The sequence below is a fragment of the Stigmatopora nigra genome, chromosome 16 (genome assembly GCF_051989575.1).
Source record: "Stigmatopora nigra isolate UIUO_SnigA chromosome 16, RoL_Snig_1.1, whole genome shotgun sequence".
Lineage (NCBI taxonomy): Eukaryota > Metazoa > Chordata > Actinopteri > Syngnathiformes > Syngnathidae > Stigmatopora > Stigmatopora nigra.
Window position 1 is genome coordinate 7,781,147 of NC_135523.1, and position 24,672 is coordinate 7,805,818.

A 24,672-nucleotide genomic window follows, 5' to 3' on the forward strand; every position below is an offset into this window, starting at 1 on the left:
AACCATAGGCTCAAGATTGTAGCAAGCGTTGAAGTCCGTTGGGGGTGGGGGTTCATATCTTGCAGTTTTTTTTATTAATCAGAGCTCAACTCTGACATACTTGTTGAGTAAAATAAAGTATGTAGTAGCATCCCTGCGGAGAAATTCCAAAGGCGAGCTTTTGGCGAGCATCCGTTTTGTGTTAGTGGCAAGCAAATGTCTCCTTGCCAAGTAGGTCTGATCCATGCTTAAAGCTGCAAAGGCAAAAGCCTTTCAATTGATGTTAGATGAGAACATTTCAACACTTTTACTCTCACGTGTTCTGTTCATTTTAAGTCAACACACGTAAAAAAGACTTGTTTCGCTTCAAAGATGCGAAATTAGACGGTGAGAACATCTAAATACCATAATTTGACCCACTATGTTACTTGTGTGTCAATTTATTTTTTGTCAGCACATTTTAGTGAGTTCAATTGTGGTCTTATAGAAGCTTTTCTTTTTCAAAATGAAGCATTGAAAAGTTCACAGTACACATATGACATTTTGACAGTGTCTCATCCTTGCCCACATGATGAAAAATTACTCTGTTTAACACTGGTCAACGCAAACAAAATAACTGAACCACTGCTAGTGGTAGATATGTAAAAGAAGATCACTGTCTTAGCACCTGGCAAGGAAAATATTGCTAGAGGATGTGAAATATGTCTTCCCGTCCCTAAAGTGAACTCCTATTTCAACTTAGTGGTACAACAACAAATATTAAATAGGATTATACAGTAGATTTGGTAGGTAAGACTATTTTTGTATTGTTTTGAGGGGATTTGGGGAGCAAATCTTTGCTGTAATCATCTGGATTATAAAGAATCAATGTTGTTGATGGTGTATTTAGTGTATTTAAGGACAAAAGCATCTACTTTGTATGTTTGTATTACAGTATCATCTATATTGAAGGTTTTCAAAGTATTGTGGGCTATGCTATTTTGACATAGATTTTTTTTTTTTTTTAATTTCAAATGAAATTCTGATTGTGTATGGTGAGCTACATTGTCAGCATGTCTCACTCACATACAACTTGTACTAGGTTTGAATTTCATCTTTATTCCCCCCCCCCCTGCTTGTGTGTTTTTTTTCCCCAAAAATATTCTGGCTTTCTTTCACAATCCAAAAACAATTACATTAGCTTAATTAAATACTTCAATTGCCCAATGGGTGTTGAATGATATGTTTATGCGTGCACTCTCATTGGCTAGGACTCAATCCAAGGAATATGATACATTTTGCCTAAACCTTCCATGCGGATCTGTACTCTAGAACTGGGATGTCTTTAGGGTGCAGGATTTTCTTCTAAGCACAGACAGTTTAACCAATAAGGTTTCTGCAGAATCAAACCACACTTGATGGCAATCTACTGATTATATTTTTAAGACACCATATTCGTAAAATGATGTCCATCTTGGAACAATAACCTTTGTGCAATAGATTGGACACACTGCTCTAAAAAAATATATGGACAAATTGATGGATGGATAAAGTCTTGATTTTCTTTATTCAACCAAAAGTGTCAGTTGTTGTTTTTGTGTGTCTGTCTGCATGTGTTTTGTTTGTTTGTTTTGCATTCTTATTTTCTGTCATTGCTTATCACTCTGGAACAAATATTGCATTTCTACGTAAAAAAGATTAAAATCTCTGCTTTAATAATAATAATAATGAAAAAAAGTGACCCTCTTTGCCTTACAGGGGTCAGACATAGCCTTGTATTGCAGTTTTCCAATAAAGATTAGATAAAATAAATGTTAAATAAAAAAACAGGATATGAATACATTCTAAAATAGTCTTTCTCTGACTCCCACTAGCATCAACTCCTGGCTGTGCCATATTTATTTTTCATTGCCATTCCAAGAACAGGTTACACATAGATTAGCACTCAAGGACACTCTCTCATAGTGAGGCCATTGCTTGAAACTGATTATGGATTTAGTTTAGTGGCTGATAGTACTTGGAGTATTATGAACTAACACACTATTTATGGGAGTATTATAATAAAGAAAGGAAACATCAGCAAATGGATGAATGTGTGCAAATCTAGTCTGTGCACATCAAGTCACATTTCACATTTTCTACATGTTATCGACAACACAATAATTTCAATATGGTCTGGAAAGGTCAGTGCAGACAACATAAGCCTATATTCATTTGTCTTCAACAATTAGGTCATTACAATTAATTGCCTGTGACTTGAATCAATTGATTGAAAGAATGATTGTAGTTGTCCCCAAGCCAACATAGCTGCTTACACTTATACTCTTTACCAGTTAGAATTTTTTCAAAGAACATTGCTATCTGCTGTAGTATGTTGAAGGACCTGAATTCATCATAAGAATACTAATTTCCTCAATATAAGAAACATGGGTATACAAATCCAAGTGTAAATATTTTTTATTACATTTTTGAATGGCAATGGTTAATTGTGTGTTTAATGTAGTCAAATGTTTTTTAGTGAGTGTGACGACCTATTGAAAAAGATTCTAAATTTAGTCTGCATTTTCTACGTAGGTTTTTTTTTTTTTTAATGAAGCTGTAGTGTATTTTGTGAGAGTGCATGTTGTTGCACACTGGCTTTCAAATGAAAGCTGATATCTTCATAGCACGCTATTGATTTTTAGCTGCTGGTGTTTCAGTTGGGTGAGAAATCAGTGCAGGTATGATGAAAACTGTGAAATGATGTGTCTAATAGCAATAGAGCTGCTCAAACTTTAGAATCAAATATGGGATGCTGAGAACAGGTCTTTAAGGGAACATGCTGTATTTTATATGAATTTTTAGTTGGGTAAAGTTTTCTTTGTTTTGTTTTTAATGGTAGTGCATCACTATAGTATATGGGTTAAACACGTTCAACAATGAACTATTTAAACAAAATTGCCAATCTGACTCAATTTCAATTTAGAGTTGATGTGCTCATCTTGTACTTCTTGACACAACATAAACGATAAACTAATCTTCCAGTGACACTTTCATTTCACAAACATCAAAAATAATTAGCTGGAATATTTGGCCAAGATTAGGAGGATAACAACTTTGAAAAATCAATTCAGCCTTCAAATAGTGCTGTTTTATCATTCAAAAGAGACTGCATGGTCAAACTTTATGCTAAAAAACAATTTTGATTAAAAAAAATGTAATGTCCATTGCATGCTGTTTCTAGTATTAACTGACAAATATCACATTTATGCGTTTCACACAATCATTTCTGTAGCACAGATTAATTTCCTCTAGTATTCTGCCTGGTGCCTATACTTAGCTGGGATAGGCTCCAGCACCCCCTGCAACCCTTGAGAGGGTTTCAGAGGATGAATGAATGAAAAAAATAAGCAAATTCAAGTAGAAAACATTTTATTGATGACTCTTACATAAAAAAAATACTCCAGAAAATGTGGAAGACAGTAATATATAGCAACACAAATGCCAGTTTTAAGTTTGAAAATATTGCATTTTATAATGTTTAAAATTCAACTTGAAAATAACAAATATTTTTAATAGAGTAGAAGTTCTGAAATTAACGGTTCAATCTCAGGTTTTGTCTTTCTGTTTGGAGGTTGCATGCTCTCCTCATCCTTGAGTGGGTTCAGTTGGCAGAGAGATTGGCTTCAGCACCACCTTGTTTCTTGTCAGCAGCTAACATGCTGGTAAGAATGTATACAAAGTTCCTATTTTTAATGTGACTGGTGGATGGTCTTGTTGTCTCCTTTCAAATGAAACTTTGGTTGAATCGATAGTGACACTGGCATGTTTGAGCCTCTGCACTGCCCCGTGGTCCTTGAAAATTGAAAAACACAGCCAGTCCCCCCTCTCTTCTTGATGATAGTGTGTTGAAACACAATCTTGAGAAAGCAATCAAGAGTCTCAGACATTCTTTGCGGAAATGTTCTTTTATGTGACTTCGTCTCTGTCGGTTACGCTACGACGCACCTGTGTGCCGTAATCACTGGCTCAGGGGTGATGTTGTGTTGATTAATTGCATGGTTGCCCAAATGGAAGCTGGATGGAATATGTCTGTCACTTAGACAGAAGCACCTGTGATGCAGAGGACTCACTAAGTGCTCCTTCAGGAGTTTGGTCAGCAAGACACATTTTCCCTCCTCTACTAAAAATCCTCCCATTTGTCTTTTTTGAAGGTAAGATCTGATGCAATGTACCAATGCTTCCAATGTGTAGGCCGAGGGTCTGCCTCCTGTCCTTGTCGTTTTTTTTTTTTTTCCCCAGAAGCTTTGAAAAAGCTATGGCATTGGATTGGATTGGATAACTTTTTGGATACATTTAAGGATTTGGTCAATGCACCAAAAGACAAACACACACATGTTGACATCCACAAATTCATCCACAAACACTACAATATTCTAATTTGTCACAGTAAATTCAGCGTGACATTAGGGTAGAGGCTATTCTTCGTTGTGTCCTTTTTAAATCATAAAAATTACTACACTACAAGAAAATTAGCCAAATTTGCCATTTGAAGATTGCAGTTTGGTAATCAGCACATATTTAGATATGCAGCAAGATCAAAACCAATGATATGAAAATCTAAACAATAATTAAATAACCCTGCTTGATTTGACCGTAGCCAAAGGCTTCAAATCAGAAGAGCAAAAACAAAAACCGAGTCGTGAAATCAATAAGAGGTTCAGCTGCTTTGTATACCTAGTAAATTAACCAATCAAACATATTGAATTCCTGACCAAACCTCCCCAAACACATTCCATAGTTTTGTATGCAAGCACAACCATTTTTGTGTCCCTTTCCTCAATATGAAGGACAATTGGAAGGTGTTCTTTTGGCCCATCTTTTCATGAAGTGCACTCAGATAGTTCGTCTGTTATCATTTTTACCCTTATTGGTATAAGTGTAAATGTGAGTATCAATGTGTGTTTATCTTTTTTGATACAATTGACTTAGGATGAGCCCATGTCATGTTGCAGCCATAGTCAATCCTAGATCTCTCAAAGCGGTATTCACATCAGCCTGGCGACCATCAATGCGCCTGTAGCGTGACACAATGTCACTGTTTTGACCAAATGGATACTGCTGCATGTTGTGCAATTCATTTTTATTTCTGCGACAGATTTTAGGGAGGATGAGGAAGCAGCCACTCAAATACTTTTGAATGGCAACTAGTTGATGGTCTAGTCTGCCTTCTGCCCAAAGTCAGCTGGGATAGGTTCCAGAAACTACCCTTATGAGGATGTGCAGTATGAAAGATGAATGAATGATATGCAAGTGATCAAAAAGAGCAGCTTGTGTTTGATGAAGTGGTAAAAACTAGCTTGTGTGAGGAGTGCATACTGTGTTTGCTAATCTTGAAAGTTAGGGAATAACTATATTAATATGCTTTTCTGCGGAGGAAAAACCCGATGCCCTGACTGCCCAACTCAACAAATGTGTATCACCTTCATAGCACCCTGTGTTAGGGATCAATAATGCATCATCTGAGGCATAAGTTCACACACAAGGGCAGCGATCACATTCTGTGACACTCCACCCTCCAAGCTCATACAGTATCTCTGACGACTTACAACCTCCGCTGGTCCATTTAAGGCTCAAGGGTGCGTTAGTGTTATGATCCATTCAATACAGGGCAAGGTCAAGCTTTCTGTCCATGCAAGTGTGAAAAACAATCGCCTAAACTCCCCCTGTTGAATACTAAAATCAATTTAATTAATATCACCATCTGTATTTTTTTACGTTTTCTCATGCTTCAGTACATGATTAATAGTTAGTCAATGGTAATCACTGGCCACAGTATGCATGGGGTTGTATCCAATCAGTCCACGGCAGCTCTGAATCCATATTTAAGTTTTCTTCTCTTTTTTTTTCCGCCCCCTCAATGTCTCGTTTACCCGTGCTAAATTTCACTCGCAGTTCTACCTTCCATGATTAATGACAGCGCGTTATTAGCTCAATCAACCACTTAAACACACATTCTTAATCAAATGCTTATTCAAATGTCAGGGTGGAGAGCCTCGGAAAGGAAACAGGGACACTGGGAAATTAAGTTAGGTGTGAATGAGAGAAACCCAGAGACTCATTCAATGTTTTTTTTTCATATATTTTATTTTCATTCATTCAAATTTAGAGCATTGACACTGTTCAATTGCCAGTCGGAGTGCTTCATTAATAAAACCTGCAGTGTTGCCTGTTTTACTACGTCTCTACTGAACATACTGCCAGCTTACTTGAAAATAGGAACACGTTGCAAAGCTGCATGATCGGTGCCTGATGATATAAATGTCTGGCACTTCAAATGCACAAAGATTTTGAGCTTCTGGTAAGTTATTATATTCAACTGATGGTTTGCATGACATGTTCCAATAGTCCTGATTTTTGCCATATTTTTTTCTGCAAATGTGCCTTTGCAACTGCGTATATGTGTATGTATGAACAATGCTTAGATGGCAATCTGTTCCTAGCTTGTAAAACAGCATATTCACTTTTCCTAGAGGTAAATGCTGTAATCTTTAGAAGATTACTTTTAGCAGGGCTTTATGAAGAGACCAGAGGGTGTGGCAATGTTTGGATGTGCTCAGAATTGGACACAAGTAGAGGGAGTATTATATGTATATACAAACGTGTACACAGTCCTGGCACCAGTGCATACAATGGATTGGAAGGAAATTATATTATATTATATTATTATTAGTTGTATTATTCCTTTAGATGCATATTTTGAATGATTTTTTGTACTCTTAAATTAAGGCTGAGTATGGGGTAAATGCTACACTCGTAGAATGAAACATATCCAATATCACTAATACCAACACACTCACACTGGAAAAAAAGCATTGTTTTTTCAGAGAGAGCGTTTTGAAAAAGTTGCACTCATTTGTTCAAAGTAGTGTTGTCCCGATCTGATACTCAGAACCGGCACCAGAATTATTATTTTTTTTTATTGCAGTATCCGATTTGGTCACAAGGTCAGATCCGATCCAGTATTCACTGCTTCAAAGCCATCGCTTTTCGTCTCCTGTAAATCGAACCACTAGGCACTTTTGTGTGAAACTACTACTTCTCTTTTGAAATTCATGATAGTAGCAGACGAGCACAGTTAGTTATTCTAAAGATGGAGACTGTAATTGATTTTCTTGTGATTTAGAGTCTTGTCAAGAGTTTGGTGAAGTATGGTGTATTGTTTAGACTGTATTTAACTGAATAATTTAACACTACTTTGACGATCACCTATTTAGCCTGTTGTTTTCCAATTTATTGACTATAATTTTTGTTTGTTCCTAGTCTCAAAAATATGTATTTGTACTACAGTATAAGGCATGTTTTCCTCTTAATTGTGTATTCTTTTTGCTAGTGGAATGTTTTTCGATTGATTAGATTGATAGTCCAAAAAATGCTGTTATTATTTTCAGATTCTGCCCCACAAATAATGGCTTCATCTTTAGTCACACATGATGCACATACCAGAAAGCACACGCTGCTCAAGTTTTATGTAAACCATTATTCTATACATTTCATCGAATCAATAGATCAAGGTGGAAGTACAGACAGAGGGTGTGATTGATGATAAAATTGAGGCTTCCTGATTAAAATTCAGCACGTCTAGTCTAAAAAGTTCATAGGTCGTCCAAGAGACATTTATAAGCACAGTAGCCTCTTAAGGGACCCCTCTGTTGCTATGTGAGAAATAAAGTGTGCTTCACGTGTATGTATTCCTCTGAGTTGGCTTGGCCTTGTGATGACAAAAGGGTTAAATGAAGCCAGCAACCAATCATAAATCTCTGGCGCAAGCAGCACATATGACCTGAAGGCCACTGTTTCATTAACTGTCTGCCGCTTTGCCTTTATCATTTTTCATGCGCATCTTCATTCCTACTGCACATGGCAACATATCTTGTTGGAGGCTATAGGTTTCTGTAAAAAAACAAAACAAAAGAGACTCATTATGTATTTGAATTCCCTTGCTGGTCACTTTAATAAGTATAAGTAGATGATCTGATTGAGCATGTTTCAATTTATACACGCATACTTGTAATAGGATCAGCATTCAGGCAGTCAATCCCAAGGCTAAAGAACCCATATGAAGCAGAACTGCTAACCCATCAGCCCAACATGCTATGTTGTTAAATTAGGAAGACATTTGTAGGACATGTTTTAAAAGGTTATCTTTCGTATTACCGTGGTTGTGTACATTTTTTTTTAATCTGCCTGGCAGGTAGGAAGATGGTTAGGCACAGATAAAGTCAAACTAAGAATTTCAGATTTCAACTGACGAACTTCACAGTGTGAAAATGTCTTGCTTTTTATACTTACAAACTTGAACTCTCCAGCAAAAAAAAAAAACATATATAAGACTTCATATAAGCCAACGTTGTGACTCATTTCTCAGGGAGAAAAAGGTGAGCATCCACAGACACAGCCATTTAAGAACGTTGCTCCTGCCGTGCAATCAATGATTTCTTCCACAGTGAGCACAGTTGGGGGTTGTAGTGTCACATGTCTGGAATAACGACATTTAGTAATGCCTTGTGTGAGCATGTGTGTGTGTGTATTCATCAGATCTCAGACCTAATAGCAAGCATGCTCTGTCACTGGACTGGCATACTGTGACTTTGTTCTGTTTTTTTCCAATAGAGAATTTAATAATGTTGCCAGAATACTACTGTAAAATGTTATTTTTTATTGGATAATATCGGATCAGTTTAATTAAAAAGAACCCTAAGATGTAAACTGGTGCAAGAGTACCCAGTTTTTTTGCCTCATGAACTACTTTTATATACAACCCAAATACTTTACTGAATTTGATAGATTGGACATCGTTGAACCTCAGCTTTATATCCTTTGTAAAGAAAGGGGATGGCCTCTTCTCATATTGCTTCCTCTTCCACTTAGTTGAATTGCTGTTCCTGCCTGTATTTTTGTTGTTATTTTTCCAAGAAATGTGATTGTTTTATCGGGAAATGGTCAGTACATGTTGTGTTGGAAATTGTTACAACACAAACGCAAGGCTCAATGTTTTTTCTCCGTCCAAACGAGCAGTGAACTGAGTGAATTGAGCATTTAGAAAGAAGTGCAACAGCCAGTAACTATTATATTCTTTTGTTTTGATCCAAAAACTACTGAAGACTGCTTTGAACAAAAGCAAGACATGTTCAGGGTACAAACCAAACCTAAAAATGTTCCCAATGGTACATGCTCTTTTCTTGACAATATACCCCCCACCCCTTGACAAAACTTCTATCATTTAATTAGTGTATGAAAATCCAAAATAAGTGAGACTTTAAGACTTATTGTCCGAAGGTTCAGGGTGCCCAAGGCTCTGGTTATAATTTACCGCCACGTTATAAAAATAATGTTGCCTCAAACCTTTTTTGTGAAGGTGACTTTCACAACTTTACCAAATACTTCTTTTATCTCCTGAGGCTGATAAAATGTATGGGTTTGGCACGCACCCAGTTTTTTGAAACTTCATCGTGTATTAAATGTATCTTCTGAAAATGCCCTTTACATTTTTTTCTAATACTTCTAGAACTTCACCAAGCTTTATTTCTTCTATTAACTACAGATGTAGTATAAAAAGCTCTAAAACTGTAATGAGGAACAATATTTAATTATGCAGGGTAACACATTATTGTATAAACTTAACCCTTTCTTAGGTCAAAATGTATTACTTTTATAAGATTGAAAGAGGTTTTTGATAACAGAGGAAGAATTGACTGCCTCTTTAGCTAACAGGTATACAGAGGGTCAGAATAATAGTATTCATTCATTCATTTTCTGAACCGCTTTATCCTCATTAGGGTCATGGGGGTGCTGGAGCCTGTCCCAGCAGACTCCGAGCCAGAGGCGGGGAATAGATGATGATAGGTTTACCAATCCTGACAGATGGCTAGCCGATATTTACCTATTTAACTGTGTGTTGCACAGAGTTGACCAACTTTGTGTAGTTTATAGGGCCATTTATTTATTTGAAAGGTTCATTCTTCTCTCAAACCCTTCTGTGATTATCTCAATAATATTCAAAACTCAACATCTCAAATATAAATGAATCATTTATCAATTTGATTGTATTGTTATCTTCCTTTTCTTATGGGAACAACAGTAAAAAAAAAACTAACCAGATGGTATTTTAACGTACGCCCGTGTTATATGTTTCAGTCACTTAGCCACTATTCCATCAACTGTGTTGTGTTTCCTAAGATCTTGTTTTGTGATCTTGCATTCCAGTTGAATCACATTTTTTTTCCCTCAGATCCAGACTTTGCAGACATGGGAGTACCACCACCCCTACCCTGTAGGTATTTGCTCTCTCTCACTGCCTTTTAACTTATCTTTGCTCACACATTCATTCAGTACCATACTCTTTTATGATGAATACTCATTTTCATGTTCGTACAGTATTTACCGCAGCCAACTATTGTACTATTTATTTAAGTTGACCAAAGTGTATTTTCTGTATGTCACTGGTGTGCTTCAGCATGCCAATACGACATGGTTGGTCCGGAAGGCATCGTTGAGTCTCATCAGATCACCAGAGACGGAAAGGCTGGAGCCAACGAAGCTGTCGATTGCAAATGGTACATCCGAGCACCGCCACGCTCTAAGGTAAGTTGGCCATCACTCCGTTAGGCACGAGATAGTTGTACCAATTGTTATTTTAAAAGCGTTGGCTGTAATCTACAATGAGAACATGAATTACTTATTTTAAACCAACACCTTCATATCAATGTAACTGAGTGCTAAAATAGAAATAACCGTGTGTTTATTTATATATATATATATATATATATATATATATATATATATATATATATATATATATATATATATATATATATATATATATATATATATATATATATATATATATATATATATATATATATATATACACACACAATATATACATACATATAAAATATATATATATATATATATATATATATATATATATATATATATATATATATATATATATATATATATATATATATATATATATATATATATATATATATATATATATATATATATATATATATATATATATATATATATATATATATATATATATATATATATATATATATATATATATATATATATATATACACAATATATACATACATATAAAATATATATATGCGATTCGTCAGGAAAAAATATTTCTGTCATGAGTGTAAAATTTTCATTTTTATTCATTTCCATTCACCCTACCACCATAGGTACTAAGATGAGGGTCAGGGGGTTGCATCAGGAAATCTTGATATTACATGAGGGCTGTCTGCAGTCCTCAGCAGTATCCCAAAGTGGATATTCATTGCTGCTGTGTGGCTTTGCATCATTGATGGTCAGACAATTCAGTTGAAGGGGCACATGTAGGAGCACTTTCTCTATTTTTGTGGTCGGGAAGAACAAACGATGAGATCAAAAATTGTAAGTGCTGATTCCATTGTAACTCATACTAGGGATGCTCTACCTATGCAGCCTAAGGCTTAGGTGAATCGCAACAAAAGTGTCACTTTGGGCATTAGTTATATTTTCCCCAGTTACTAATATTGTACTGATAAACTACCACAGTGTGCAAGCCAGAAGGAACAGCAACAGGATATAATGACATCCTATACCAGAGGCTGTAATTAACTGCATCGAAGAACTCCAGAAAGAGCAAGGGGACTCCCAGTGTAAACGAGAGAATAGAAGGGATGAGTAAAATGTATAAAATTTAATGAAGCCTTTTTTTTCCAAAGAAAGACAAAGGGAATTAAAGACAGGGATTTATTGTAGTCTCCCTCCAAAAACTTGCAATCCGTAATTGTCAAATGAAATCAACTACTATTAAAAGCTTGCTACCCAGTAGTGTCTTAAAGTAAATTAAATGTACCCCACAGGACTGGTTAAATGCAAGTATTTGTGGCATTTACTTACACGTTAAAAAGTGAAGGTGAGTTAACACTCTTGTTATATTTTAACCCTGAAGGCATAATTGTGTTTCTACTAGATTGAATTTGGTTGCTTTTGTCATCTTTTATGAATGCATACTGTGTAATTCCCATTAGTTGACAGTTCATGGGCAAGAGCTCAAGATTAGTTGTTGTGTTTGTGAGCAGTATAGAAAGAAATATTGCAGAATTTGTCCTCTAGATATGTGTTCTTCTCTTTCCCTCCAATCGGTTTGAGCTGTCAATGTCACTTCATTTTGCTCTTCACTTTCTGATGCTTCATAATATTTACATGCACGTCATTGGATCAGAAATATAGATCGAAATTGAAATCACAATGAACATCTTGTGCTCACCTTCTCTAGGTCTTTTTAGCAAAAAAAGTGAATATATTCTTACACCATTAAGTGATGGATTCTACTTCATTACTAGCTGCAACGGAATCAATAAGCAGGCAGCCTATTTTCCTGCTGGGACCATTGTCTCGCGTTACAAATTGTATCTATTTGATCCATTGCCATCATTTGGATTTTTGATGCAATCAGAACTTAATTTTTCCTCATCCGTGGTTCGTCCCCTTTGTCCATTGGCATGCTCAAATTAGAAAAATAATAGCTTTATCTTTTTTGAACCAACAACAGTATATACAAAAACAGAAGGAAATCTGTTGGGGGGGTTTCTTCCCTCTTTAGTCATTAGGAAATGTTGGATGTGTTGCAGCATATCACAACTGACTCCAAAAGACAAAAGTTGACTAAATCCTTAAAAGGTCATCAGTCAGTCTCAGGGCACATCCAAAGAGAAACATTTGCACTGACATTCACATTTGTCACTGGTCTCACAACAAAGTCAAACAAATATAGTCCTATTAACACAATATTTTAAGCTGTTAAGCACATTAATACAATCACTGTCAATTAAAAACATCTTGTTTTCATTCAGTTATACAATATAACTATTTTGGTCTTACTATGCTGCTGAGAAACCAGCATCCTCTAACTCTTGGAGCCATAATATTACAAATTCAAGACAAGCCAACTGACAACATTAATGTGATATCCTTAAAAATCTATGCTGCATCCTTCCCAAAGAGGATAAAACATTTCTGAAGGTCTTCTATCATCCATTCTTACCTTTCAGGACTAATAGCAATTTAATATATTAGGTATCATGATTTCTTTTTGCAATACATACACATATAATCTATGTATAAATGCAACCTTGCTGTAAAACGAATGATATTTAGAAGAAAATCTGTACCAGTGTAAAAAATAGTTAGTTTTACTGGCACTATCAGAGGTATACATATAAATGTAGCAAAAGGTACATGATATTGAGTCTCCATAGTCTTTGTACATATAACCAAGTAGCATTGCTGATAGTGCAATATAGAGCTAATGGGCATTTTTATGCAACGACATTGTTACTTTTTTTTGTTTGTTTCTTTATTTTACTTGTTTGAAATCCACTAAGCTTGTCATTTTACCAAAGCCATGATGATATTGTAGGCTCCATTATCCAGCTCCATCTGCAGCTTTCGTCTTTGGGCAGTTAAATTGCCACACTCCTGTCACACTTGGTGAGCGGGACTACTCATTAACCGTAATAATGGCAAGTTCAGCGTGCAGCCAAGTGAAACCGTAGATGTCATTGGGCAATCTTGTCTTGATGAACCAGTCAAGAAAGTCTGATGGAGGACGTGTGTGTCATGAAGTTCACGTTCTGAATAGCATTTTTACAGATTCCCATGAATTATTAGAAGCACTATTTTTACCTCGGTTGGTTAGTGTAATAGAGTTTATGAGATATTTTTTACACACCACTACACCACTACACCACTATTGCTATTTGTGTTCATTGTTTGTTGTTGTTGAGTTGCTGTGGACAGTTTTAGGTTAATGAGGTAATAGCGTTGTCTGTCTCACATCTAATAGTGCCTTGACTCTAATAGACACCTACCTAAATTGTTTGTTGGGTCCATCATCATCAACTTCAATGAATTAATAGATCACCTTAAACGACCCATCTCGCATTACTGGCTCAGAAAAAAAGGTCAGGACAATTACATCAAATCCAATTATGTGTTACATCAGTGGGGATCTTTCAGGGCCATAGACGCCTACAGAGAAGTATAATATAAATTCTGGACCATTAGAACAAAATGCATAAAATGATAAAGTCCAATCAGTTACAAATACCCTAAAAAAAGTGAAGTGCAAGTTAAATGTGTTGGTTTGGAGAGTGACGTCAGAGTTTAGTTTTAGGTAGGGGGAATGCCCCCAAAAATAAGTTTTCAGGCCTTCCTAAAGTCCTCAATGATAAAGTTGAGTGATGAGGGAGGGCGAAAGAGAGAGCTAAAGGGATCATTTGCACGCCTGCCAGAGATTCACACTTTACGACAGGGTGTTTAAGCCTGTTGTTAGTCAACCAAAATTACATTTTAATTTTTTTAAACCCACAAACCCACCTGGCTACTCTGTGCGACTCATTATACACATTCTTTTTGGCCACATTCAGGAAAAAAGATCAGTGTAAAATCCCCATTCTCCAGCAAAACATGAGTTTTGGTTTCCAGCCCAAAATGTGGCGATTTGAGACCAGAGGATGTCGTAATTGTTTCTTAACTGTGGGCCTGTGAAGCCTGTTGGGACATTTGTTGTGCTTAAGGGCTAAAAAAAAAAAAATGTGAATGACTTAACTTTAGGCAAGGAGATGAACGCAAGCCCACCTGGAGGCTAAACCCCACCCATTTTGTTTTCGAGCAATTTTGGATGAAGGTAGACCTCTGGGACTTGCATAAAATAGTCATGGTGTGACATCACAAAGTGCTGAATTTCCAAACCTACTTTCTGCAAAACGATTTAAACCTGAGTGTCTTCACATTAAAAAGAGAACACTTGCATTTTCTATACTAACTTATATACTCATGTAAATCATATGTTTCATCTTAAATACTTAATACTTAACCGGTGTCTTACCAAAATATTAATTGATTTTTACAATAGTAAGATTTTTCATCATATGTTTCCTTCTGCCTTACCTGTCTGTTTCTAGATCTACTTGCGTTTTCTTGACTATGAGATGGCCAACTCCAATGAATGCAAGCGCAACTTTGTGGCAGTGTATGACGGCGGCAGGTAGGTCTTTTTATAATAACCTTTTAATATGTCTACATAGGGCCTTTATAGCATAATGCCGGCCTAATTGTACTATAACATTAACATAAATGCTCAGTGTGTATGCTCTTCATTAAGAGGGAGAATGTAATATCCTTTGATAGTCTTATGTTTTACTTTAATCCAGTGATAGATCTTACTTTTATTGTTTAAAGACCTTCAAAAATAGCAGCACCCATCTTGACCTGTCACAGATCTGCTGATTTATTACAGAATGTACCTTTTTATTTATTTATACAAACACAATTGTTGTAAATTATTTCACTCAAATTAATATAGACACAATGACAAACATAAAATCTTGAATTTTGAACAGTATTATTATGTGGATAATAATGAAAACTGCTTTGTTTGTTTTTTCAATCAGTAAAGCCCCAAAAACAATACAGCTAATGATTGATTAAAAAAAAAAAGCCTTGTGAGGATAAACATATCAGAAAATTAATCAATGGAAAAATGATTTAATTATCGTTTATTCCCTCAGGGTTGGGTTTTGTCAATTTAAATATTCAATGCCAAATTATGGAAAACTTTTGTAACCAAATTCTCAACTTTTCATTTCCCTCTTTAGTTCAGTAGAAGATCTGAAGAGCAAGTTCTGCTCCACTGTGGCCAATGACCTCATGTTGGTGTCAACCCTAGGGGTCATCCGGATGTGGGCGGATGAGGCCAGTCGGAAAAGCCGCTTCCGCATTCTTTTCACGACCTACCAAGAACGTAAGATTCTACGACATGACATGATCCACTTATTATTTTATAGTTTAATCTAAAAATAAAATAAATCCAGTTTAAAAATCCAGATTAAAAATCCAGATTAAAAATCCAGTTTAAAAATCCAGTTTAAAAATCCAGTTTAAAAATCCAGTTTAAAAATCCAGTTTAAAAATCCAGTTTAAAAATCCAGTTTAAAAATCCAGTTTAAAAATCCAGTTTAAAAATCCAGTTTAAAAATCCAGTTTAAAAATCCAGTTTAAAAATCCAGTTTAAAAATCCAGTTAAAAAAATATCTCATAGAAAAGTGCAATTTTGCATTTGAAATAAAATGTGTTTGGTCTATTATATAGTTATATTTATTAAAAATATGTCTAACAATAAAGTCTATTAGGAATATTTAAAATTGCAAATTTGCTTAAATTCCAAAATAGTGTATGCTGCTGCATGAATTTTAAATGTGCACTCTTGTAATGGCCTCATTAGGAAATGTTCATTTGGATCATTTAGGTTGTGAGACCTTTTAAACTAAGATGCACTGTTGCCGTGGCAACGCCTCAGCCTAAAGAAAGCAGTCTTCAGAACAGCATCAGCAACTACTGAGGGGCCGATGTAGTATATATTTTCAAATAAGTGACTGAAGCTTGTATAGAATAGTGTTGTTATGTTGGTAATATGCAATGGGTGGTGTCATTTGTCTAGCTTTCTCGCACGTGTTATATGACAAGGTTATAGCTGTGAATTTATCTTTATGAATACTGAATAATTCATTCATTTATTTCCCATTCTGCTTATTGTCGTAAGGGTTAGTTAGAAAATGACCATTTCGAGAAAATGTCAAGGAAAGACACAATTTCTCTCCTTACTTATATACCTTGTGTAATATAAATGAGGCTTAAAAAGTATTGCCTGGTGGCAAATAAAGTATAACCTATATGGTGTCCCAAAATGTAAAGCCTTTTTTATTTGGACTAAGGCATGAAGAACTTTTCAAGAATTAAACTATTTCTGTCATTTTGGCCGAGTTTTGTGGATTAAAACCCAAAGGTTTGAAAAACCAACCAGCATTGCTCATTTTTAAATGCTACTGCTCCACATTAAGAGTTTGGAATGGCATAGTCAACTATATTTAAAAAAAAAAATCAATATTATACCCTTCTTTGTTCTTCTCACAAGGTCTTTTGCAGATGCTCGAAATATTTTCAGCCACTAATTTGGTCTGCTATAGTCTACTGAAATACTCCCTGGTCTCACCTGCATCTAGTTTTATAAAGTGAGGCTTCACTGGTATAAAGAAGAGGGACTGGGCCCCCTCTGCTGGTTATTAACAGTTAGCTATGACATGTGACACATGACAGATATGCTATCCATTTGTTAACTCCAAAAGATAAAACATAAACTGAACTTTCACAAGTGTTAAACCATTAAAGTGTCTAAAGTGATAATATTTCAAGCATTGGTTCAAAGTCCTGAGTTTTTAAAAAAAAGACCATTGAGACAAATAAAGAGGGTCACCTTGGCTTTATAATATGCATCTTGATGATGATGATGACGACATCTCCTATAATATTAGCACATTGATTTTATGAACACGTCCATTTGATGGGTTACTGCTAACTTGGATTGACTTATGGTTGTGACGAGGTCGTACTGAAGGAGAAAGACAAGGATGAGGTGTTTGCTGAGGACAAAAAGGTTGTTGTGGCAATGAGCAATGACCACCAAACTAACATTTGGAAGATGACAAAGGGGTGAATTTGAGTTATGTTGTCTCAAGGACGAATACCAAACACAATCACGTCAAACTGATTTTGAAGATGAGTGTGAGGAGACCAAACAAACGACAGATTGATTTTTTGGGAGAACAGACTTATTAATTCCAAATGACTTCCCTTCAACTGATTTGCACATTTTTAAGCAGCTTACAGATTTGGCCCTGTTCAGTCTGAAGTGAAATATTCTATGATTGTGTGGCCAAGCGGATGACATTTGCTTCATTTGAGGTTTTTTAAACCTCTTTAAATTTCAATACAGTGAATGTGTTTAAGTGTTCTACAATTGTAATCCATCTCTTTTTGCAGCTCCATGTGATCCAGATGCCTTCTTCTGTCACAGTAACATGTGCATAAACAACACACTGGTATGCAATGGCCAGCAGAATTGTGTATACCCTTGGGATGAGAATCAGTGTAAAGGTGAGATGTGTAAATGCAACATATTTGGATTTTAAATTCCCGGTAGTAAGTCACCGTGTTGTATTTGTATGAATCTTTTCAAGAGGTGCGCACAACTATTTTTAGGACAAAAAGTCACAATGAATTATCTTACCGCCCAAAACATTTGCTCTTGATCTCACTACTAAATCTGTTAGTCTTTCTCTTTAATATCAATTCGGAACAACTATCCAAACTCTTGAAGTAGAGTAAAGTACTATGAAAAAATGGGAGTTAAGAGTCAGGAAAATATGGTAAATATTTTACAATTTCCATTTAATAATAATAATAATAATAATAATAATAATAATAATAATAATCGGACAAAGGCTTTGTCGTCATAATCAACAACAAAAGCCTAATTGTCATCATAATTGTCTGCGTCTGACGAAATTGGTATTGCTTCTCCATAAGGTGCGTTTTCTAGGCAAAAGATCCTAATAAGTGATCATTTCGGACTCGTAATTTGGTATTCTGCTGTTATAGATACATTGCATCCCCCCTGAACGGATCACTTACCTCTGTTTTGTGAATTATTACAAATGTTTCTCAAATTGTAATGAAATCAAAACTGGTTAAAGGCCCACCACATAAGAAACAAAATGTAAAACATGCACACTAAAGTAATGTACTCACAAATTCAGTTATTCACTATGAAGCTGTTAGAACTAAATATGGAATGCAAATCACTTTTCTAACCATCTCCCTCTTTACACACAGAGAAGACGAACGCCAACATCCTGGACAACCTAAACAACACAAACGGGACCATCATTGGCGTCACTTGCTGCATCGTTTTCCTCCTCCTCATCATTTCCGTCATTGTCCAAATTAAGCAACCTCGCAAAAAATACATCCTGCGGCGTGAGGACTTCGACCCTACTATGTTTCAAGAGGTCTTCGAGCCGCCTCATTACGAGCTGTGCACTTTACGCAGCGCCGCCACCACCGCTGCCTCAGCAGACCTAGTAGACCTTGCAGAGGACTTTGAGAACTACCACGCTCTCCGTCGTGCCTCCTCGCGCTGCATCCACGACCACCACTGTGGCTCGTCCTCCAACCCGGGCTCGGCCCACATATCGCAGCTGTCACTCAGCGGAAGGGGGAGCCGCGGCAACCTGAGCTCAAGGGATGCGGCTGCGGCAAGCCTGCTCGCGGACCTCCCGCAGCCTCCCATGTCTGTGAGACCCCTGCTGCCAAGCGGGGGGAACCGGAGGAGCATCTTGGTCATGAAGCACAGCTACTCACAAGAGGGAGCAGACAACGGATGTGATCTGGATGACGACATGGATGAAGTTCCAACCACCAGCCACCGACTTTCGCGCCATGAAAAGGCAGTACAGCGGTCAGTATCTATAGATTTTTGATGAAGGAAGAGCACCAGCTCTAATTTTACTGTGGGATATTCCTGTTTTATTTGGTATTATCTTCTTTTTTTTCTTCATTTTCTCCTCAAATTTTCTTTAAAATGTTTTGTTGTCTTTATTTGAACCCCTTCATAACATTTAATTAGATTTTTTTTTTTCGTAAAAGCTGGTTTGACTTGAAGGAATGTATATTTGTCTTAGTAATATAGTAACTTTGTGTTGTACATTAAGGACCAGTCTTGGTTCAAGACCACATTTTGATACCCATTTTGACAATTGAGGTGAAACCTAAAATAATTTAATATAAATTAGTGTTGTACACTGAAGACCAGTCTTGGTTCAAGTCCACATTTTGACATTTCAGATTAAACCCATAATAATATAATATAAACTAGTGATGTACACTGTAGACCAGTCTTGGTTTGAGACCACATTTTGACACACATTTTCAGATTAAACCCAAAATAATCTAAGGTAAATTAGTGCTGTACATTAAAAACCAGTCTTGGTTCGAGACCACATTTTGATACCCACGAAAAAATTCAGTCTGTCCTGGCATTACTATTAAATCCCCAAAAACTTTAACCCAAATTGGACACAAAGGTTTTTGGTTTTGGGCAGGTTCTGTCTTGGACCCTATCTAATATTTTCAATGTGCACATTAAGTTGTGCAAAATGTGTTGAAACACAGCCAACAAGTGTTTTATTGATCAATTCACCAATGCATTTGCTGCTGTAGTTTATAATCAAATTTAAATTTAGATCTCTCCATTGTTCACAGCATCAATTATAATTGACATAACCTACAGTAGCTGCTTAAGAAGAAACATGCCATCTAAAATATCACAGAAATCCTCTATGGCTGCACACCAACAAAAAAAATCCATTCATGTCTCAATCCTTCCTGAAATTCACTTTAAATTGAATAACCCTTAAATAGCGAGTAGCTACTCCTGCCAACATATCCTTCAGTGAAGACATATTTTCTGGATTTTCAGTCTATCTATTTGTAAGATCAATACCCAAATTCCCACTTGCATTTATTTTGCTAAACAGGCAAAATGTGCCAATATAGTCTCGGCGTTGCCCTGAAGCAATTTAAGATTTACCATAATCAGGCACAAATCATTTATCACTCAATCATTTTAAAATATTACATTGACTGTTAACAGAGTCAATGCCTAATGTTAAAATACAATTTGGGTATTTTTTTCTCGTAAATTATCAAGTAAATCCTTTATTATTTTTTAAATCCTCGCATGCACTTTTCCTCACCACTTCTGATTCTATGTTATTACTACCCAAATCTGCATGAAGAATTTGAACACACCAGAACATATTGCAGTTTGACGTTTCTATGCAAAAGGGGAATAAAATATTAAGTCGTCACATTTCAGGTTCTGCCTCATTGGCTCTTTGAGCAAACATGAATCAGAGTACAACACAACTAGGGTCTAAGAGACAATCTCAAGGTAAGCCCCCATCATTTCACACTTCTTATACAGAATATAATTGTGCTGTTGTCATTTGCACAGTTTGCTTGATGTATATGATTTTCCTCTTATGTTATTGTGCATGTTCTAATTTATATTTTATCTTCAGAATGTTTTCTTGCTTGTAATTGTCTTGCCGATTTGGCTTCGTTGTTTGAATAAGGGATGCATGCGATTGCAGCATGTTTTTATAGGTTTTGTTTTGGGTGTTCTTTTTGACTGTTACATTCCGTAGCCAGTATTCAAACCTTTTGTGGACAAACTCTGAACTTAGTGGATGTTTTTAATGTGCATGGACGTTTGCAAGGACTTCTTAACCTATATTCTATTTCATTTTGTTACCGGTTTATTTAATAATCCTTTTCATCATCTAAAAGCTAAAATTTGGGTAAAACGTGAGAACATATGCCGTTTTTTAAAAAAATTTTAATTAAACAATGTTCCAGTGAGACCAAAATGTTATTGCATGCATTGCCAATATATCAAGTTAAACCCAAAATCATATATTTTTTAACATAATCTATATTTTTTGCTTGAAATGACACAATAATTTGCAAAAATACTTTCAGGCTTAATGAGAATTATACCCTGGTCATTATTATTACTATTTTCACAAACTAGATTTCTATTTTTTGTCATTAGATGTAGAAATTATTCATTTATTCATCTTCCGTGCCACCCATACTTGGTTGTCGGGGTTGCTGGAGCCTATCCCAGCCGACTACAGGCGAAAGGCCGCCTACACCCTAGACAGGTCGCCATTCAGTTGTAGGCACCCTACAGAGAGACAGACGACCATCAGGTGGCCACACTTAGAAATTGGTTAATAGTTAAAGTTTGACTCATTCATTCATTTTCGGAACCACTTCATCCTGACAAGTAGCACAGGGGTGCTGGAGCCTATCTCATCTGACTCTTGGCACGAGGCAGGGGACAGCCAATGGCATAATGGAAAATTAATTATATAAAAATAATGAATATCTAAAGATTTCTGACAAATGCATTGTACTATAAAACAACAGATATGTATTTAACAAATGTACTTCTATGGATAATTTAATGCTTCTATAGCATTTTTGAATATTAACACCAGATACTGAAAGCTAGTAATTGTCCATTGGCATGTTGAGAATTATTGTTTCATGAAAAATGTCAAGAATGTGAGTGATTTTCACAATTTAAAAAAAACATAACGGTGGCAAAACTTAACGATAACGTATATAAGAAGTGTCTTTTGCAATATTTTTGTGTCATTTGTAGTCTGAAAACATGTTGGCCTTAACTTTATATAAATGTGCATATAAGTCACATGTAATTTTGCATGTGTTCTGTTGTGTCAGGAATTAGAACTATTATATATATTAAATATTATGTTATTGGGCCCAATGAATTTTATACTGGCTTAAAACTTTACAAGTACACAAGCACAATCTAGTGAGAACTACGTAATACAAAAGATGTATCAAACATTATACCTTTACAAAATAACACAGATACACTTAGTTTCATCTTTTTCAACAGGTTCATTTTTATTTTATAATACAGTGTTTAAATGATGCTCTGAAATCAAAATTGGAGGAAAATTGGGTGGGACCATAAATACTCCTGTTTCTTTTTTCTTAGATTGTGCATGTGTGCCTACTGTCAACATTCAAAGAGTCCAATGTTATTTATTCTCAGCCTTGATGTGAGCTTGCTTTGTCTTTGAGCATGAAAAGGTTGTTCATGTGTGTGTATGTCTGTGTGTGTACGTGCTTATGTTCTACATTGTGTTGCATTGTCTCCATAGTGTAGACTTCTTGTCAGTAGTGAAGTCCCGGATGAGTGTGAGCAGGCATCACTGACTTGTGACAAAGCGGACCGGACATTTACACCAGCACGATGCTGACGCTGAAGAGACACTTTGATGCAAATATACCCGAAATGATTTGATCATGTGCAAAGATGAGCACAAAGGACTACACGTTTTTTTTTCTCCATTTTTGGAGAGATTTATGTCCAGCTCAATTGTGTTTTTGTCTCCATTGAAAACAATTGGGCACCTATGTTTTATGACTAAATAAATTTAGGGTGTTTCTTCCAATTGTCAGTAAGAACAAACTTTTTTATAATCTAAATTCAGCATGCATTATCCAAATAGGTAGATTTATAGATTTATTAATACAATTTATAATATTGAAAACCATTCAAGGTTAGGCAGCACTTTAGCATGCTTATTTAATATAAATTGAAATAGAATTAGAATGTGAAATTATCAAAGAACCTACTAATCCAACCCACAAATATTTTAATAAATAAAATTCACTGCACGCTGTAATTTATTTAATGTTATTCATTTTCTTTAACAGACTTTATTTCTACGTTTACGAGTATTCTCCCATGAATCACCCGAGGAAACTAATGTCTTTGTATTAAACCAGACTTTTCTATTCAGACAAAGTGGCATTGTTTTCCACATTATTCAAACAATCCTTCAGGGATGGTTTTATTGATGATTTGTAACTATAATTATATTAAATAACAATAAATCACATTTTTTTCTTGTTTTGTTGAACTTTATGGTAAATACAGTATCATGCATGACTTACAGACCTCATTATTATTTTTAAATATCAGTTTTTTTCTTTGTTTTATGGAGTATTTGCTCGGTCCAAAATGAAAATTGCTGTTTTTTTTATTTTTTATTAATCCACCAGACAATTGACTTTGACTTTTTTTGGGGGGGATTATCAAAGTAAAACATCCATTAGGAGGGATCATCAAAAAAATAATAATATTGGTTTTGCTGTTCTAAACCGGCATTATAAATAGTGACTTACATACATACAATAGGAACATTTACATATAATACTGTAAAATATATGATTCATATATGAGACTTTCTGGTACATGTATTTCAACAGTATATGTATAAAACTCATCTATGGATTTTTAAAAGTAAAACTTACTGAATTGGATTCCATGTAACCACACTTAATCTATATTCTCTTTAAAAAGTGGCCTTCACTACTGTGGTTTTCACCTCTTACCTGAATTCAACTTCAGCACAGATGTGACCCCAATGAGGGCAAATATATCGAAAATGAAATGACAGATGATGGCTTCCTCTAGAATCGTGACTATGCCCCAGTTTTCTTTAGATGACTCCATTTAAGTAGACCCTTACCTGTTCTCTTCCTATTGCAATATTAATAATAACTGATATCAAGATGGAAGTAGAATATACAAGATCTTAAGAGCATTGGAATTGCTAATATATTCAGAGTTAAAAAAATTGATTAGATGATGAAGTATTTCAAATAGAGCAATTATTTGAGTGATTGAATAGAATTATCCTTATTATTGTTGTGATGAGACAACAACATTGGCAAGACTATTAGATGCAGATTAGCTTCTTGGGAAATGTCAATGTCATTATAACATCTATTTTCCTTGTTTAGTTCATTAGTGTCCATGGCTAATATAATAGAAAAGCCCTATAATGTTCCATGTGTCTCTCCACACATTTGCTTCATTGACTAGTAAACAGTTGGAAGTAATTTGTTAAAATGAGTACATGTGGACTAATTCAGTAAAACAGGCTGAGTAGCAGATTTAACTAAAAAGAATAAAATATGTGGTTTATGGGGGGAATAAATGGATTCTGAGTAATGGTGTTTTCATTTCTCTACAGATACATCAGACAGATGCATCATTCTTCTGCATCTTGCCAAGTTTGACAGCATTTGGAGGTCTCTCTCCTTTGTGAATCTTCAGTGAAATAAGACTGAGTAGTGTAGCAGTGTTATGATGGA

At 35.4% G+C, this 24,672-nt stretch overlaps 1 protein-coding gene across 1 annotated transcript in view; it reads left to right on the forward strand.

Annotated features, from left to right (window-relative positions):
• neto1l (neuropilin (NRP) and tolloid (TLL)-like 1, like) overlaps nucleotides 1–24,531 on the forward strand; it is a 41,812-nt gene extending 17,281 nt beyond the window's left edge. Inside the window, exons 5-11 of the mRNA XM_077736370.1 lie at nucleotides 10,229–10,270; nucleotides 10,454–10,581; nucleotides 14,973–15,055; nucleotides 15,666–15,811; nucleotides 17,887–18,000; nucleotides 18,739–19,363; nucleotides 22,673–24,531. Of these exons, the coding sequence (XP_077592496.1) occupies nucleotides 10,229–10,270; nucleotides 10,454–10,581; nucleotides 14,973–15,055; nucleotides 15,666–15,811; nucleotides 17,887–18,000; nucleotides 18,739–19,363; nucleotides 22,673–22,766 (1,232 nt within the window). The 3' untranslated portion in view covers nucleotides 22,767–24,531. The remainder of the gene's footprint in view (nucleotides 1–10,228; nucleotides 10,271–10,453; nucleotides 10,582–14,972; nucleotides 15,056–15,665; nucleotides 15,812–17,886; nucleotides 18,001–18,738; nucleotides 19,364–22,672) is intronic.
• The last annotated feature ends 141 nt before the right edge of the window (nucleotides 24,532–24,672 follow it).